The sequence below is a fragment of the Scyliorhinus torazame genome, chromosome 5 (genome assembly GCF_047496885.1).
Source record: "Scyliorhinus torazame isolate Kashiwa2021f chromosome 5, sScyTor2.1, whole genome shotgun sequence".
NCBI classification, from domain to species: Eukaryota; Metazoa; Chordata; class Chondrichthyes; order Carcharhiniformes; family Scyliorhinidae; genus Scyliorhinus; species Scyliorhinus torazame.
This window is the reverse complement of record NC_092711.1, coordinates 104,681,130-104,700,696: the sequence shown is the minus strand read 5'-3', so window position 1 is coordinate 104,700,696 and position 19,567 is coordinate 104,681,130. Positions and strand designations below refer to the sequence as shown.

The 19,567-nt window shown below is 48.8% G+C and overlaps 1 protein-coding gene and 1 long non-coding RNA gene across 3 annotated transcripts in view; one reads left to right on the top strand and one right to left on the bottom strand.

Annotated features, from left to right (window-relative positions):
* LOC140419326 (uncharacterized) overlaps positions 1 to 19,567 on the bottom strand; it is a 304,049-nt gene that overhangs the window by 116,641 nt on the left and 167,841 nt on the right. The window lies entirely within an intron of this gene.
* Positions 230 to 18,800, top strand: LOC140419322 (uncharacterized). 2 transcript variants are annotated; one of them, XM_072503174.1, is made up of 2 exons: positions 230 to 321; positions 17,459 to 18,800. In XM_072503174.1, exon 2 carries the CDS (start codon positions 17,574 to 17,576, stop codon positions 18,663 to 18,665), a length of 1,092 nt encoding a protein of 363 aa, XP_072359275.1. In that variant the 5' UTR covers positions 230 to 321; positions 17,459 to 17,573; the 3' UTR covers positions 18,666 to 18,800. The 2 variants fall into 2 exon arrangements, with proteins under 2 accessions (XP_072359275.1, XP_072359276.1); XM_072503175.1 differs by lacking the exon at positions 230 to 321 and adding an exon at positions 14,854 to 15,111.

Genomic DNA, 19,567 nt, shown 5'->3' with positions numbered 1-19,567 from the left:
CAAGGCACAATAAATACGAATTATTGTCACTGCCCTGGACATGTATCATTGTTCTGCCTCATAAATGAGAATTTGTAACTCAGAGTGAAACAGTCTGTCATGGTGAAAAATTCCAAAAATATTGCAATGATGGCGACTGAGCATGCGCTCCGCTGCTGCCCCCAAGACAGATGGGGGTGCGCGCGCATTGCTGCTCGCGCCCCAAGCACGTTGACGAATGCGCATGCGCATCCCGTCTAGTACGCGCGAGAGAGAGATGGCTGCCATTTAGTTTCGTCTGTGAGAAAGCTGCAGGCCCTGCTCAGGTCCCCGCCGATACCGGTAGGTTATTTTTCAGGATTTTCGGTTAATATAACATGTTTAAGAAGTGTGTCCAACGACGCGCCTAATTGAGCTCTCCCTCGGTCCTGCCATTCCCACCTTTACGGATCATGCATCCGAGAAAGAACGCCGCCATTAATCGCACTGCGCATGCTTCACTCGGCCCAGTCCCGCCTCCTCGTTCACTCCGATTGGCTGGAGGACCAGCCGATTCCCACCGGCCTTTCGAATCCACCCCCTTCACCCTATTGGTCAGGAGCTGCCGTCAGTCATTGCCCTGGCAGTGTGAGGTATCAGGTGAGAGGTCAGTGTCGGGAGGCGGGGTTTACAAATCCTCAGTGCTGCCCGAGAGCTGAATGTGAAACAATTAATGAAAATCGCTTATTGTCACAAGTAGGCTTCAAATGAAGTTACTGTGAAAAGCCCCTAGTCGCCACATTCCGGTACCTGTCCGGGGAGGCTGGTACGGGAATTGAACAGTGCTGCTGGCCTGCCTTGGTCTGCTTTGAAAGCCAGTGATTTAGCCCAGTGTGCTAAACCAGCCCCGATGGACATTCTCCACTCTCGCTATCCGCCGCTTCCGGCTCCTCTCCACAAACAACGTCATAGAGATCAGGGGGGGAGACACTGACCCAGTGACAATGTCACTGCATCAGTGGAAAAGTCTAATGTAACCCCTCCTGTTCAAAAAGTAGGAAACTAGTTAGTTTAAGCCTGTTGTTGGGAGACTGTTGGAATCCATTATTGAGGAAGTAGTAATTGGACTTTTGTGAAGCCAAACCGCAATCCATCAGAGTCAGTGTGGTAATGAACGGACATCGCGCGACAATCACCAGGCAGGAATGTTCCCTTCCAGTGGGGGAACACTTCAGCAGTCAAGGGCATTCACCCTCTGATCTCCGGGTAAGCGCTCTCCAAGGCAACCTTCAGGCCGCGCAACAACGCAGAATCGCCGAGCAGAAGCCTATAGCCAAGTTCCGCACACATGAGTGCAGCCTCAACCGGGACCTGGGATTCATGTCGCGTTACATTCATCCCCCACCATCTGGCCTGCGAAATCCTACCAACTGTCCTGGCTTGACACAATTCACACCTCTTTAACCTGGGGTTACCCCATCTCTGGATCTGTAAAGATTTAATCACCTGCTAATGCTCGCATTCCAAGCATTGTCTGTCATCTTTGAATCTGTCTATATATATGTTTCTGGAACATACCTCTTCATTCACCTGAGGAAGGAGCAGCGCTCCAAAAGCTAGTGACATCGAAACAAACCTGTTGGACTTTCACCTGATGTTGTAAGACTTTGTAGTGTGGTTTTGTAAAGGGTAAATCGTGTTTGACTCATTTGTTGGAGTTCTTGGAAGATGTAACAAGCCAGGCGGATAATGGGGGTACTGTAGATGTGTTTGGACTTCCAGAATACATTTGATAAGATGGAATTTAACATGCATAAGTGTGAGGTTATCAATTTTGGTCAGAGGAATAAAAAGGCAATTTATTATCTAAGTGGAGAGAAACTTTAGAGGACATTGGTTGAGTGTTGAATAAATATTTCACATCCGTCTCCAGCCAAGAGAATGAGGAGATAGACATGGAACTCTGGGAGAGAAACTGTGAGGTTCTTGAGCAAATTGACGGAGGGAGTGACAAGACATTGGAAGTGTTGGCAAGCTTAAAAGTGGACAAATCTCCAGGTCTGGATAAATTGTGTCCCAGGATGCTGTGGGAGGTGAGATTGCAGGGGCCCCGACCCAAATTTTTAATTGCTCTTTGGCGACAAGGTAGGTGCTAGAGGACTGCAGATCAGCTAATATGATCCCACTATTTAAGAAAGGTTGTAGAGATAAGCCAGGGAACTAAGTACCAGTGAGTCTCGCATCAGTGGTAGGGAACCTATCGGAGAAAATTCAGAAGGAGAATCTATCTCCACTTGGAGAGGCAAGGTTTTCAGACACACACCCACAAACACAAGACACCTCCCCCAGACACCTCCTCCCCCCCCCCCAGACACACACCCATGCACAGGACACCTCCTCCAGACACACACCCACACACAGGACACCTCCCCACACAGGACACCTCCCCCAGACACAAACCCCACACAGGACATTGCCCCCAGACACACACCTACACACAGGACACCTCCCCAGACACATACCCCACACACAGGACACCTCCCCTAGACACACACCCACACACAGGACACCTCTCCCACACACAGGACACCTCTCCCACACACAGGACACCTCCCCCACACACAGGACACCTCCCCAGACACACACCCCACACAGGCCATTGCCCCCAGACACACACCCACACACAGGACACCTCCCCGAGACACCCACCCACACACTGGACACCTCCCCCACACACAGGACACCTCCCCCAGACACGCATCTACACACAGGACACCTCCCCAGACACCCACCCACACACAGGACACCTCTCCCACACACAGGACACCTCCCCCAGACACGCACCCACACACAGGACCCCACCCCACACACACAGGACACCTCCCAAGACATGCACCCACACACAGGCCACCTCCTCCAGACACACGCCCACACACAGGACATTGCCCGCAGACACACACCCACACACAGGACCCCCCCCTCACACAGGACACCTCCCCCAGACACACATCGACACACAAGACCCACCCCTCCCCACACACACCGGATACCTCCACCCAGACACACGCCCACAGGACATCTCTTTCCCCCCCTCCCTGCCTCCACACACAGGACCCCCCCACACCCAGATACAGGATGCCCCACCTCCCCCAGACACACGCCTGCGGACACAGGAACCCCTTTCCCAAACACTCACAGGAGCCCTCTCACACACAGGATCCCCGGTGTCCCGAACACCACCAACACCTCTCCTTTGGACCACTTATTCTACAGTCTCTTCATCCCAGGTTCTCTTCCCCTCCCCACCCCCTCCTCTCCAAGGATGTGCAGGATGGGTGGGAGTGGGCCTAGATTCGGGTTCTCTTTCACAGGGTCGGTGCAGAACCAATAGGCTGAATGGCCTCTCTCTGCACTAGGGATTCTGCGGTTCGACTCTTTTCCCCCAGACCCCATCATGCTGGGGGCGGGGGGATCTCAGTAACCTCCCCTCGTAGAAGGATGGGTGAGCAAATTTGCAGATGACACTAAAGTCGGTAGAGTTGTGGACAGTGCGGAAGGATGTTACAAGTTACAGAGGGACATAGATAAGCTGCAGCGCTGGGCTGAGAGGTGGCAAATAGAGTTTAATGCAGAAAAGTGTGAGGTGATTCATTTTGGAAGGAATAACAGGAAGACAGAGTACTGGGCTAATGGTATACCTGGGCTTCGGGGTACAGAGAGAGATGGGAGGGGTTGAATATATTTGACTGCAAATCGTGATTACCTCATTAGCTTCATATTTATGGCGAAGAGCTTGAGGGTCTTCTTCGGTCCTGTTTCTGCTGACAGTCTGGGAGCAGCTTTCGCTATACAAGGAGCTACTGTCGGTTGTCAGCTTGTTTTAATGCTGCTGGTATCTGGTTACAGGTTACACACCAGCTGTAGCCTGTGGCTCAGGTTCCGGACGAGGGGCTCGATCGGGTTTCAACATAAACATTGTTCCTCCTGAATATTTAAACATTTGACATGGATAACACAGGTGCAGAAAGAGAAAACACCGGTTCAAAGTGTGAAAAGCTGGAGTGTGACCCACATTGATCTACACAGAGCAACGTGCTAGACAGGGAGTAATGCTCCATCCTTCTACACTGTCCCCATCAAACACTCCCAGGACAGGTACAGCACGGGGTTAGATACGGAGTAAAGCTCCCTCTACACTGTCTCCATCAAACACTCCCAGGACAGGTACAACACGGGGTTAGAGACAGAGTAAACCTTCCTCTACACTCTCCCCATCAAACACTCCCAGGACAGGTACAGCACGGGGTTAGATACAGAGTAAAGCTCCCTCTAAACTGTCCCCATCAAACACTCCCAGTACAGGTACAGCACAGGGTTAGATACAGAGTAAAGCTCCCTCTGCACTGTCCCCATCAAACACTCCCAGGACAGGTACAGCACGGGGTTAGATACAGAGTAAAGCTCCCTCTACACTGTCCACAGCAAACACTCCCAGGACAGGTACAGCATGGGGTTAGATACAGAGTAAAGCTCCCTCCCTCCACACTGTCCCCATCAAACACTCCCAGGACAGGTACAGCACGGGGTTAGATACAGAGTAAAGCTCCCTCTACACTGTCCACAGCAAACACTCCCAGGACAGGTACAGCACGGGGTTAGATACAGAGTAAAGCTCCCTCCCTCCACACTGTCCCCATCAAACACTCCCAGGACAGGTACAGCACGGGGTTAGATACAGAGTAAAGCTCACTCTACACTGTCCCCATCAAACACTCCCAGGACAGGTACAGCATGGGGTTAGATACAGAGTAAAACTCCCTCCCTCCACACTGTCCCCATCAAACACTGCCAGGACAGGTACAGCACGGCGTTAGATACAGAGTAAAGCCCCCTCTACACTGTCCCCAACAAACACTCCCAGGACAGGTACATAGGAAAGGAGCAGGCCATTCAGCCCATTGAGTGCTCTACAATATGATCATGGCTGATCAGCCACTTACATGGAAAATTAATTCCAAGTGAAAGTGGTTCTCTGAAAATTAACTCGGTTCACTGGTTAATGATTTGCCGCACACAGAGCCACTGGTTAATGATTTGCCGCACACAGAGCCACTGGTTAACGATTTCCCACACAACCACTGGTTAATGATTTGCCGCACACAGAGCCACTGGTTAATGATTTCCCATACAACCACTGGTTAATGATTTCCCGCACACACAGCCACTGGTTCATGATTTCCCGCACACAGAGCCACTGGTCAATGATTTCCCGCACACACAGCCACTGATTAATGATTTCCCGCACACAGAGCCACTGGTTAATGATTTCCCGCACACAGCCACTGGTTAATGATTTGCCGCACACAGAGCCACTGGTTAATGATTTGCCGCACACACAGCCACTGGTTAATGATTTCCCACACACAGAGCCACTGGTTAATGATTTGCCGCACACAGAGCCACTGGTTAATGATTTGCCGCACACACAGCCACTGGTTAATGACTTGCCGCACACAGAGCCACTGGTTAATGATTTGCCGCACACAGCCACTGGTTAATGATTTGCCGTACACAGAGCCACTGGTTAATGATTTGCCGCACACAGAGCCACTGGTTAATGATTTCCCGCACAGAGCCACTAGTTAATGATTTGCCGCACACAGAGCCACTGGTTAATGATTTGCTGCACACACAGCCACTGGTTAATGATTTCCCACACACAGAGCCACTGGTTAATGATTTGCCGCACACAGAGCCACTGGTTAATGATTTGCCGCACACAGAGCCACTGGTTAATGATTTGCTGCACACAGAGACACTGGTTAATGATTTGCCGCACACACAGCCACTGGTTAATGATTTGCCGCACACAGAGCCACTGGTTAATGATTTGCCGCACACACAGCCACTGGTTAATGATTTGCCGCACACACAGCCACTGGTTAATGATTTCCCGCACAGAGCCACTGGTTAATGATTTGCCGCACACACAGCCACTGGTTAATGATTTGCCGCACACAGAGCCACTGGTTAATGATTTCCCGCACAGAGCCACTGGTTAATGATTTCCCACTCCAATTTCCGGCTGAGATTGGCGTTATTGAGTGGAGACGGGCTTAATATACCTCCCCACGGGCCGATTTGAAAGGCAGGCCGGCTTTGGGGGCTTCCTTGATGTGTGGTTTGTGGCGAGGTCCCCATCGGTTCTGTTCCCCGAGGGAAAGGCAGATGGCTGGTCCCAAGGGTGCTCCTTTCCCGGGGACACGGTTCAGATTCACTCCCTTACTCTCTGGCGGGCGCCTTAGTTTCCTGTGGAATATATGAAGAACATCTAAAGCTCATCATTTAAGTATTTCACTGAGGACCAGAACTATGTAAGGAATGACTATGCCTGTATTATTGCAGAGCTGTTAAGAAAGTCAGTAAAAGACAATCTGTTGCTGGGAGTTTGATTTTCTGGTGTCTGAAACCACAAGATTCAATGTTTAGAGGCAACAAGATGAACAAGGAAACACGTCAAGGCCCAAAACTCCAGCTGGATATTCACAGGAGAAAGTCTTTTATCAAACACCTCGAATGGACAGAACAGAGAAAGATCCCAACTGTAAGAAACTCTCGAATCATTTGTAAATATCTTTCAAATGCTGACAGGTTGCAGCTGTCAGTTTCCATCACATTGAAGGTTAGAGAATGGGTATTCTAGAACTAAAAAACATGAGTTAGATCACAGCGAGAGCACTTGAGTACAGTTCTGGTCACCACATTCCAGTACAATCACATTCTTCCTGGAGAGAGTACGGAAGAGGTTTTTCTGGATGTTTCCAGGATTAGGGAATTTTAACAAGAGGAACGATTGGATCGATTGTTTTCTGTGGAACAGAGGAGGCTGAGTGGACATTTAATTGAGGTGTGCAACATTGAGGGTCCCAGATATAGTGGATCAGACGGCAGAAGGACCTATTTCATGAACAAACAGACCAGTAACCTGGGGCCAGAGATTTAAGTATCTGTTGGAACGATTAGAGGGGAATTGAGGATTTTCTTCACCCGGGGTGGTGGGGATCTGGAACTCTGTCTGAAAGGGAGGTAGAGACAGAAACCCTCATAGTAGGTGGAGTTTGTGTGATCTGCAGGCTACAGACCAAGAGGTGAAAAGTGGGATTAGACTGGACAAGGAATTTTCAGCCAACACAGACACAATGGGCTGAATGGCCTCTGTGCTGTAAATGTCTAGGATTCTGTGATGACAAGTGATCCTCGAGTTTTTAATCCAAGACAGACCTCAGCGCAGTCAGTTCCGCCAAATGTTGATGTGATGGATCAAGAGGTGTCAGGTGCCAGGAGCAGTGATTCAAATGGAAATATCAGTAAATCCTGATATAGTTTATCTGTATGTGGTTCCATTTTAATAACTTCTCCTGAATGTGACCCTCACCCAGGTTTCATAGATTATCATAGAATTTACAGTGCAGAAGGAGGCCATTCGGTCCATCGAATCTGCACCAGCTCTTGGCAAGAGCACCCTACCCAAGCCCACACCTCCACCCTATCCCCATAACCCAGTAACCCCACCCAACATTAAGGGCAATTTTGGACACTAAGGGCAATTTAGCATGGCCAGTCCACCAGACCTGCACATCTTTGGACTGTGGGAGGAAACCGGAGCACCCGGAGAAAACCCACGCACACACGGGGAGAACGTGCAGACTCCGCACAGACAGTGACCCAAGCCGGGAATCGAACATGGGACCCTTGAGCTGTGAAGCAATTGTGCTAACCACTATGCTACCGTGCTGCCCCCAATAAGAAACAACATCAAAGGGCTCATCCGGGATTTGAACCCAGGACTTCTCACATTTTCATAGAGCACAACCCCTGAAGCGAGAATCTTACCCCTGGAACAACGAGCCAGTTTTGATTTGATTTATTTATAATAATAATTCTCTGTCACAAGTAGGCTTACATTAACACAGCAATGAAGTTACTGTGAAAGCCCCTAGTCGCCACATCCCGGTGCCTGTTCGGGAGAATTTAATGTCCAGGGTCAGGGTCCCAGGTTTGATTCCTGGCTTGGGTCACTGTCTGTTGGAGTCTACACGTTCTCCCCGTGTCTGCGTTGGTTTCCTCCCACAAGTCCCGAAAGACGTGCTGTTAGGTAATTTGGACATTCTGAATTATCGCTCTGTGTACCCGAACAGGCGCCGGAATGTGGCAACTAGGAGCTTTTCATAGTAACTTCATTGCAGTGTTAATGTAAGCTTACTTGTGACAATAAAGATTATTGTTATTATTAAGACGTGACCTTGTTTTTCAGAAGCCATTTGAGAATCTCTAATGGCTCCTTCTCCACCCCAGTGATCAGAAACTGAATCTGTTAGGATCCTCAAGCATCTTCCCTGTGATTGTGGGGCCTGTCGTTCCCTGTCTCTGATTTGGAATGTGGGACTCTCCGTGAGTTACCTTCCAATCTCAGGAAGCAATCCTTCACTCTTGATCTGTTGATGATGCAGCAAAGACCCAGGCTCCTGTCCCATTTCTTTACACATCCTGGTGTTGATGCTTCAGAAAATCTCTTTGCTTCAAAATATCCTGCATGTTTAGAACATGGACTGAATAACCGACTCCTGTTCCTGTTTCTGATGCCTTGATTCAATCTGAGCCGACAAATCAAAATTGCAGAAAACCAAATTATTGATGAATATTCTGTTGACAAATGGAGTCTCAGAACCAACGAATTCCTTCAGTGCAGAAGGAGGCCAATCGACCAATCAAATTGTTGCCTTTTCTTCTTTTACTCTGTCCTTTCTGTGGCTCAGTTCCAATTATGGCAATCAGTGAGTTTGCCCTTCTTTCTATGTTATCTATATTCTAATGCTTCGCGTCGCCAGGAATCAAATGATAACACCACAAGGTTCAACCGGCTATCGATCAAAGAGCCAAACACCAGTTAGTTAGTTCAAGGTCAAGGCTATTTTATTTACACACAATTAGTCATGCAACATAAAAACTACTAGTTAACTACACCTATCGACTATGACAACCTGTACTTAACTTCGGACACCCGGTTTAGGTCAGAGAAACAGTAGCCACTGATCGATTCTGGATCTATCGAGTCCGAAGGAGTAACTGCTGCTCAGCGGGACTCATCCGTCTGGTAGCGAGCGTTGAACTTGGACTTGCTTCTGGTGTTGTTGCAATTGGAGATGGCCGGACCGGGGTACCAGGTCTAAGAGAGGACGAAAATGTGGCGAACTCTTCTTATACTTGGGGGGTTTTCGTGCTCTTTTGGGCGGTCCTTCAGTTTGGACCCTACTAATTGGGTGATCCCTGATCACTCTGTTCGATTCCTAACCAATAAGGTGAATAACCTGTAACTCCAGCATTGTGGGAGCACCTTCACCACACAGACTGCAGCGGTTCAAGAAGGTCAAACATCATCTTTTCCACAGGTAACTGGGGATGGGGAATATTTGCTGCTGGTCTTGTTGGTGAAAGGACAGGGGAGTGGGAGGAGCTGATTTGCTCTGGCAAAGAGAGCCAGCACAAACAGGACTGGCTGAATGGCCTCAATCTGCATTGTAACCGTTCAATGATTCACTGATAAAGAAGCGACGCTGGAGACCAGGGAACAACCTCTGGAACCAATGACCAACCTGATACAAAGCAGCTCTTCATTGATCTGGGAGCTGCGGCCCTGGTCGGTGTAAACGGGGGGAGGGGGGATCCGCTCAGTTTATTCCCGTGGCTTCCGGAGCCTCTCCGTCCACCCACCGGATCCTCCGCCCCACCATCCCCCCCTTTACCCATTTTGGACCCGTCTGCCCATCACCCGCACTGCGCATGCTTCACTCACAGTCCAGCCCCTCCCCTCACTCACTACCATTGGTTGGAGGACCAGCTGCTCCCGTCCGGTCCTCCAGGCCAACCCTCACAATTCCTATTGGTCCGGTACCGCCGCCAATCACTCCCTGGGCATTGTCACCGTTCGGGCTGTGCCCGGCGCATCTGCAGTTCAGGTTGTCGCTGACGATGCGAGGAGCGGGAGGGAAATAATCAAGCAACTTTCAGGATTGTAGCCGGGAGCAATAGAAGCTGCGGAGTGAGCCGGGAGGCTTCATAAATACCCCGTGGAGGCTTCAACTCCCGAGTAAAATGTTAACGGTCCCGTCTTAAACAGCACCGAATAGAGTGAGAGCTGAGCGGTGACAGGCCCGGGTTACCGGTCGCCATCTTTACAGAGGACAAGGTGCCTGGACCGGATGGCAACTCTCCCGGATTGACTGACTGGAGTCTCCAGGATTTTATTTTAATCATTTGTGGGAGTCACTGGCTGGGCCAACATTTATTGCCCATCCCTAATTTCCCTTAAACCGAGTGGCTTGCTCAGCCATCTCATAGAACATTACAGCGCAATATGGGCCCTTTGGCCCTCGATGTTGCGCTGACCTGTGAAACCACTCTAAAGCCCATCTACACTATTCCCTTATTGTCCATATGTCTATCCAATGACCATTTGAATGTCCTTAGTGTTGGCGAGTCCACTACTGTAGCAGGCAGGGCATTCCATGCCCTTACTACTCTCTGAATAAAGAACCTACCTCTGACATCTGTCTTATATCTATCTCCCCTCAATTTAAAGGTATGCCCCCTCGTGCTAGACATCACCATCCGAGGAAAAAGGCTCTCGCTGTCCACCATATCCAATCCTCTGATCATCTTGTATGCCTCAATTAATTCACCTTTCAACCTTCTTCTCTCTAACGAAAACAGCCTTAAGTCCCTCAGCCTTTCCTCATAAGATCTTCCCTCCATACCGGGCAACATTCTGGTAAATCTCCTCTGCACCCTTTCCAATGCTTCCACATCCTTCCTATAATGCGGCGACCAGAATTGCACGCAATACTCCAAATGCGGCCGTACCAGAGTTTTGTATAGCTGCAACATGACCCCATGGCTCCTAAACTCAATCCCTCTACCAATAAAAGCGAACACACCGTACTCCTTCTTAACAACCCTCTCAACCTGGGTGGCAACTTTCAGGGATCTATGTACATGGAGACCGAGATCTCTCTGCTCATCCACACTGCCAAGAATCTTACCATTAGCCCAGTACTCTGTCTTCTTGTTATTCCTTCCAAAATGAATCACCTCACACTTTTCTGCATTAAACTCCATTTGCCATCTCTCAGCCCAGCACTGCAGCTTATCTATGTCCCTCTGTAACTTGTAACATCCTTCCGCACTGTCCACAACTCCACCGACTTTAGTGTCATCTGCAAATTTACTCACCCATCCTTCCACGCCCTCCTCCAGGTCATTTATAAAAATGACAAACAGCAGTGGCCCCAAAACAGATCCTTGTGGTACACCACTGGTGACTGGACTCCAGTCTGAACATTTCCCATCAACCACCACCCTTTGTCTTCTTCCAGCTAGCCAATTTCTGATCCAAACTGCTAAATCACCCTGAATCCCATGCCTCCGTATTTTCTGCAGTAGCCTACCATGGGGAACCTTATCAAACAATTTACTGAAATCCATATGCACCACATCAACTGCTTTACCCTCATCCACCTGTTTGGTCATCTTCTCAAAGAACTCTATAAGGTGTGTGAGGCACAACCTACCCTTCACAAAATCGTGTTGACTATCTCTAATCAAATTATTCCTTTCCAGATGATTATACATCCTATCTCTTAGAAATCTTTCCAAGATTTTTCCCACAACAGAAGTAAGGCTCACTGGTCTATAGTTACCGTGGTTATCTCTACTCCCCTTCTTGAACAAGGGGACAACATTTGCTATCCTCCAGTCTTCTGGCACTATTCCTGCAGACAAAGATGACTTAAAGATCAAGGCCAAAGGCTCAGCAATCTCCTCCCGAGCTTCCCAGAGAATTCTAGGATAAATCCCATCCGGCCCAGGTGACTTATCTATTTTCACACTTTCCAGAATTGCTAACACCTCCTCCTTATGAACCTCAAGCCCTTCTAGTCTCGTAGCCTGAATCTCAGTATTCTCCTCGACAACATTGTCTTTTTCCTGTGTGAATACTGACGAAAAATATTCATTTAGCACCTCTCCTATCTCCTCGGACTCCAAGCACAACTTCCCACTACTGTCCTTGACTGGCCCTACACTTACCCTAGTCATTCTTTTATTCCTGACATATCTCTGGAAAGCTTTAGTGTTATCCTTGATCCTACCTGCCAAAGACTTCTCATGTCCCCTCCTGGCTCTTCTTAGCTCTCTCTTTAGGTCCTTCCAAGCTAACTTGTAACTCTCGAGCGCCCTAACTGAACCTTCATGTCTCATCTTTACATAAGTCTCCTTCTTCCTCTTGACAAGTGTTTCGACTGCTTTAGTAAACCACGGTTCCCTCACTCGACCACTTCCTCCCTGCCTGACTGGTACATACTTATCAAGGACACGCAGTAGCTGTTCCTTCAACAAGCTCCACATTTCCATTGTGCCCATCCCCTGCAGTTTTCCTCTCCATCCGATGTATCCTAAGTCTTGCCTCATCGCATCATAATTGCCTTTCCCCAGATATAACTCTTGCCCTGCGGTATATACCTATCCCTTTCCATCACTAAAGTAAACATAATCGAATTGTGCTCACCTACCTTCAAATCTAACACCTGTCCTGGTTCATTACCCAGTACCAAATCCAATATGGCCTCTCCTCTCGTTGGCCTATCTACATACTGTGTCAGGAAACCATCCTGCACACATTGGACAAAAACGGACCCATCTAATTTACTCGAACTATAGCGTTTCCAGTCAATATTTGGAAAGTTAAAGTCCCCCATAACAACTACCCTGTTGCTTTCGCTCCTATCCAGAATCATCTTTGCAATACTCTCCTCCACATCTCTGGAACTTTTCGGAGGCCTATAGAAAACCCCTAACAGGGTGACCTCTCCTTTCCTGTTTCTAACCTCAGCCCATACTACCTCAGTAGACGAGTCCTCATCAAACGTCCTTTCTACCACTATAATACTGCCCTTGACTAACAATGCCAGCCCTCCCCCTCTTTTACCACCTTCCCTGAGCTTACTGAAATATCTAAATCCCGGCACCTGCAACAACCATTCCTGTCCCTGCTCTATCCATGTCTCCGAAATGGCCACAACATCGAAGTCCCAGGTACCAACCCATGCCGCAAGTTCACCCACCTTATTCCGGATGCTCCTGGCATTGAAGAAGACACACTTTAAACCACCTTCCTGCTTGCCGGTACACTCCTGCAACTTTGAAACCCTACTCATGACCTCACTACTCTCAACCTCCTGTATACTGGAGCTACAATTCAGGTTCCCAAGCCCCTGCTGAACTAGTTTAAACCCTCCCGAAGAGCATTAGCAAATTTCCCCCCCAGAATATTGGTACCCCTCTGGTCCAGGTGCAGACCATCTCGTTTGTAGAGGTCCCACCGACCCCAGAATGAGCCCCAATTATCCAGAAATCTGAAACCCTCCCTCCTGCACCATCCCTGTAGCCACGTGTTCAACTCCTCTCTCTCCCTATTCCTCGTCTCGCTATCACATGGCACGGGTAACAACCCAGAGATAATAACTCTGTTTGTCCTAGATCTAAGTTTCCACCCTAGCTCCCTGAATTCCTGCCTTACACCCCCATCCCTTTTCCTACCTATGTTGTTGGTACCTATGTGGACCAAGACTTGGGGCTGCTCCCCCTCCCACTTAAGGATCCCGAAAACACGATCCGAGACATCACGCACCCTGGCACCTGGGAGGCAACACACCAACCGTGAGTCTCTCTCATTCCCACAGAATCTCCTATCTATCCCCCTAACTATGGAGTCTCCAATGACTAATGCTCTACTCCTCTCCCCCCTTCCCTTCTGAGCAACAGGGACACACTCTGTGCCAGAGACCTGTACCCCATGGCTTAACCCTGATAAGTCCCCCCCCCCGCCAACAGTATCCAAAGCGGTATACTTGTTACTAAGGGGAACGGGCCACAGGGGATCCCTGTACTGACTGCTTCCTCCCAGCCCCTCTCACCGTCGCCCATCTATCTTTATTCTTCGGAGTAACTACATCCCTGAAGCTTCTATATATGACCAACTCTGCCTCCCGAATGATCCGAAGTTCATCCAACTCCAGCTCCAGTTCCCTAACGTGGTTTCTGAGGAGCTGGAGATGGGTGCACTTCCCACAGATGAAATCAGCAGGGACACTGACGGCGTCCCTCACCTCAAACATTCTGCAGGAGGAACATTGCACTACCTTCCCTGTCATCCCTCTAGATAAAAAAAAGGAAAGAAAGAGCTTACCTGTTATTCACTCCCCTTCTCAGCAAGCACTCACTCAGCAACCTCTGCGACCCGCACGATAACACATGAGGGAAAATCAATAAAAACTACTTACCAGTCACCAGCCAATCCCTTACCTGCAGGCTGTGACGTCACGGTTCAACTTTCCACTTCTACCTGCCCTCGAGCCTTCCTCTTGATCCTTACAGCGGTTGGTTTTTTTTTGGTTAGAGGAGGGGGTAGGGAGGGAAACACTGAAGAAGTGTTTCAGGTTTAAGTGTCACTTGACAAGAGCTCCTCCACAAACCACCTCCAAGTTAGGGTGAGCACACAGACGTATGCAAATTTCCCCTGCAACGGTCAATCAGCAGCTCTGCTCTACTGCCCTCTGCTGGATGCTTGTCTTCACTTGAACAGCTAGGGTCTCTTGTTCAGGTACGCCTCCAAGTTAGGGTGAGCACACGGACGTATGCAAATTTCCCCTGCAACGGCCAATCAGCAGCTCCGCTCTACTGCCCTCTGCTGGATGCCCGTCTTCACTTTCACAGCTAGGGTCTCTTGTTCAGGTACTCCTCCAAGTTGGGGTGAGCACACGGACGTATGCAAATTTCCCCTGCAACGGCCAATCAGAAGCTCGCTCTACTGCCTTCTGATGGATGCTTGTCTTCACTTGAACAGCTAGGGTCTCTTGTTCAGGTACACCTCCAAGTTAGGGTGAGCACACGGACGTATGCAAATTCCCCCAGCAACGGCCAATCAGCAGCTCCGCTCTACTACCCTCTGCTGGATCCTACTGCCCTCTGCTGGATCTCGGAGGGCATTTAAAGAGTCAACCACATTGCTGTGGTTTGGAAGCGTGTCGGCCAGACCAGGTAAGGATGGCAGATTTTCTTTTCTGTTCATTCACGGGATGTGGGTGTCGCTGGCTGGGCCAGCATCACTAATTGCCCTTGAACTGAGTGCATCGCAGAGAGCATTTTAAGAGTCAGCCAGCTGACTGTGGATCTGGAGTCACATGTAGGCCAGACAGAGATTTCCTTCACTGAAGGACATGAGTGAACCAACAATCGACAATGGTTTCATGGTCATCAGTAAACTTTCAATCAATTCAAATGTTATCGTCTGTCTTGGTGAGCCTGCTCCTTACACACAAACTGGGAGTCGGCCCCTCGAGCCTGCACCTTACACACAAACTGGGAGTCGGCCCCTCGAGCCTGCTCCTTACACAAACTGGGAGTCGGCCCCTCGAGCCTGCTCCTTACACAAACTGGGAGTCGTCCCCTCAGGTCTGCTCCAGTATTCAATAAGTTTGCGGCTGATCTAATTTTAAAAAAAGAATTTGGAGTACCTAATGCTTTTATTTTCCAATATTGTTCCCTTAAATTTAGAGTACCCATTATTTTCTTCTTCCCAATTAAAAGGCAATTTATTGTGGCTAATTTACCTACCCGGCACATCTTTGGGTTGTGAGGGTGAGACCCACGCAGACATGGGGAGAATGTGCAAACTCTACCTGGACAGTGACTCGGGGCTGTGATTGGACCCATGAGGCAGCAGTGCTAACCACTGCGCCACCGTGCTGCCCCATCGGCTGATCTAATTTTAACCTCAATTCCACATTGTGGCCAACACCGATAACCTTTCACCTCCTTGCTTATCAAGAATCTATCCAGCTCTGCCTTAAAAATATCCAAGGACACTGCTTCCACTGCCTTTTAAAGATGTGTTCCAAAGTCATAGAATCTCTACAGTGCAGATTGACCCAATTCAGCCCATCGAGTCCACATCGACCCTCCGAAAGAGCTCCCCACCCCACCCTCGTAATCCCATCCAACTTGCACATTGTTGGAGACTAAGGGCCATTTAAGCATGGCCAATCCACCGAACCTGCAGACCTTTGGACTGTGGGAGGAAATCGGATCACCCGGAGGAAACCCACACAGATACAGGGAGAACGTGTAAACTCCACAATCACCCAGGGTCGGAATTGAACCCGGGACCAAAAGAGAAAATGCAGGAAAATCTCAGCAGGTCTGGCAGCATCAGTGGGGAGAGAAAGGAGCTCACATTTCGATTCCAGATGACTCTTTGTCAAAGCTGAAAGACAGAGAAAGTGGGAGATATTTATACTATAGGTGAGGGAATGAAAGATGAGTCATAGACTGGGTCCCTGGTGCTGTGAGGCAACAATGCTAACCACTGTGCCACACCCTGTCCTACAACCCTCAAGAGAAAAAATATCCTTATCCCCATCTGAAATGGGTGGCCCTTTATTTTGCAACAGTAACCCCCCTGTTCTAGATTCTCCCACAAGAGGAAACATTTTCACCACATCCACCCTGTCAAGACCCCTCAGCATCTTATATAGTTCAATCCAAAACTTTACATCTGTGTCCCGACTGCTTGTACGATCAGTGAATGGAAACAGTTTCTTTGCCCACCCGATGGAAATTTGGCCTAAGCTTTTGTCCCTGAATCAAGTCTCCCTCAACCTCCTTTGCTGGAACCATTCTGATAAATCTCCTCTGCACCTTCTCCAAGAATTTTCACATTCTTCCTGAAGAGTGGTGACCGGAGCTTTATAAAGATTCAGAGAATAGAAGTAGAACCATAGAATTCCCACAGAGCAGGAGGCCATTTGGCCCATCAAGTCTGCACCGATTCTCTGAAAGGGCACCCTGCCTAGGCCCACACCCCTACCCTGTCCTTGTAACCCCATAGCCCCACCGAACCTGCACATTCCTGGACACTAAGGGGAAATTTATCAAGGCCAATCCACCTAACTTGCCCTTCTTCAGACTGTGGGAGGAAACCTGAGCACCGGGTGGAAACCCATGCAGACACTGGGAGAACGTGCAAGCTCCACACACACAGTTGCCAAGGCCGGAATTGAACCCAGGTCCCTGGCACTGTGAGGCAGCAGTGCTAATCACTGTGTCACCGGAAGCCTGGCTTCCCTGTTTCGGAATCAATATTACTGTTTATGAAGCTCAAGATCGAATTTGCTTTGCCATCTATTCTCTTTAATATGTCTTGTAGATACACAAAATCCCTCTTCACCTCTTTCTCTCTCCTCCCAAAGGGGCCAGTTGGGTGTTTATGGTCACTTTTGTTCCCAGTGCCGGCCCCACAAATGACCAGATTCATTCAGCTCAATTTCACAACCTGCCTTTGTGTTTTTGTGGGTTCTTTCTCACTCTATTTTCTGTTTTGAATCAGTTTCACCGGGTGTTCGAAGGAAAGGCTTCAACGTCCGGAAACACAAACCAAGCATCAAATCAGGATCTGACAGAGCCTCAATTTATCATATCCTGAATATCAGCGGATTTTGAACATGGAAGGAAAAAGCATCGTTCACAGTGGGGAGAAACTGGACACGTCATCAGGCCTCACAAGCCACAAATGCAGTCACACGGAGAAGAAACCGTGGAAATGTGCGGACTGTGGGAAAGGATTCACTTACCCATCCCAGCTGGAAATTCATCGACGCAGTCACACTGGGGAGAGACCATTCACCTGCTCCAAGTGTGGGAAGAGATTCACTCAGTCATCCAGCCTGTCCACACACCAGCAAATACACACTGGGCAGAGACTATTCACCTGCTCCATGTGTGGGAAGGCATTCAGTGATACATCCAACCTGCTGAGACACCAGCGAGTTCACACTGGTGAGAGGCCGTTCACCTGCTCTCAGTGTGGGAAGGGATTCACTCAGTTGTCCACTCTGTCTGGACACCAGCAAGTTCACACTGGGGAGAGACCATTCACCTCCTCCAAGTGTGGGAAGTCTTTCACTCGGTCATTCCACTTGCTGAAACACGAGCGAGTTCACACTGGGGAGAGACCGTTCACCTGCTCCAAGTGTGGGAAGGGATTCACTCGGCCATCCCACCTGCTGAGTCACCAGCGAGTTCACACTGGGGAGAGGCCGTTCACCTGTTCAGAGTGTGGGAAGGGATTCACTCTGTCATCCAACCTGCAGAATCACCAGCGAATTCACACTGGGGAGAGGCCATTTGCCTGCGCTCAGTGTGGAAAGAGATTCACTCGATCATATGACCTGCAGAGCCACCAGCGAGTTCACACTGGGGAGAGACCATTCACCTGCTCCAAGTGTGGGAAGGGATTCACTCGGTCATCCCACCTGCTGATTCACCAGCGAATTCACACTGGGGAGAAGCCGTTCACCTGCTCACAGTGTGGGAAGGGATTCATTCAGTTGTCCACTCTGTCCGGACACCAGCAAGTTCACACTGGGGAGAGACCATTCACCTGCTCCAAGTGTGGGAAGTCTTTCACTCGGTCATCCCACTTGCTGAGACACGAGCGAGTTCACACTGGGGAGAAGCCATTCACCTGCTCAGAGTGTGGGAAGGGATTCGCTCAGTCATCCAACCTGCAGCAGCATCAACGAGGCCACAAGTAACCACAGTGAATGGATTTTGTTGTTAATTCCACATTCAGGACTGAACTATGTTCATTTCTGCTGATAACAAACTCCAGCCCATTTACAGGGGCTAATATTCTAGCTAAAAGTCAAATAAATTAGATTGGTGTTAAATACGCAGTGTGTTGAAACTTATTCATATCTCTGACACAAGTTAGTTCCTTTTGAAGTACTCTCGCTCTCCCCTGTCTCTTCCATCCTCAGCTCCAACAAGAAGTGTGAGGAGCTTGTGGAGCTTCTTTGTGACTGAGATTGAGTAAATCCGATCAGCTGCCTCTGCTGCTGAATGTTTGGCTGATGATCGATAAATGAGAGTTTGGCTCAAGATGGATTGGAACTTTATGGGAAAAACAAAATGTTAGGTAAAGCTTTGTGTGAAGAAATGTCAAGACAGGCTTCTGGTAGCAAAAATGTATCACTTGTTTTTGAACCAGACAAACTGCAATAACGGCCTTGGGAATGGGTGCACTAGGCTTAAAGATAATTATAATTGAGGGGGCTGAATTATAATTGAGCTGAGAGCACAGATAGGAATGCGAGGGAGCTGCCCTCAGAAATGAACCAAAAATGTATAATTCCTGCTGTTAGATGTATTGACTTTGGCTTGCTATTGTGACTCTCAAGAGACACAGTGGTTTTAGCCCCGGCCAACTGGAAGATAATAATAATTTTTTTATTTTAAAAAAAATTTTTATTAAAGGTTTTCATAAAATATCAATAACAAAATGAGAAAGAAAAAAGAACCCAACAGGGTTAAGTACAAAACACAATCTAATGGAAGATAATTATAATTAAACTAAAAGCACAGATGAAAGGCAAGGGGGGCTGCCTTCAGCAAAATGGAATGCGAGGGAGCTGCCCTCAGAGACGAACCAAAAATG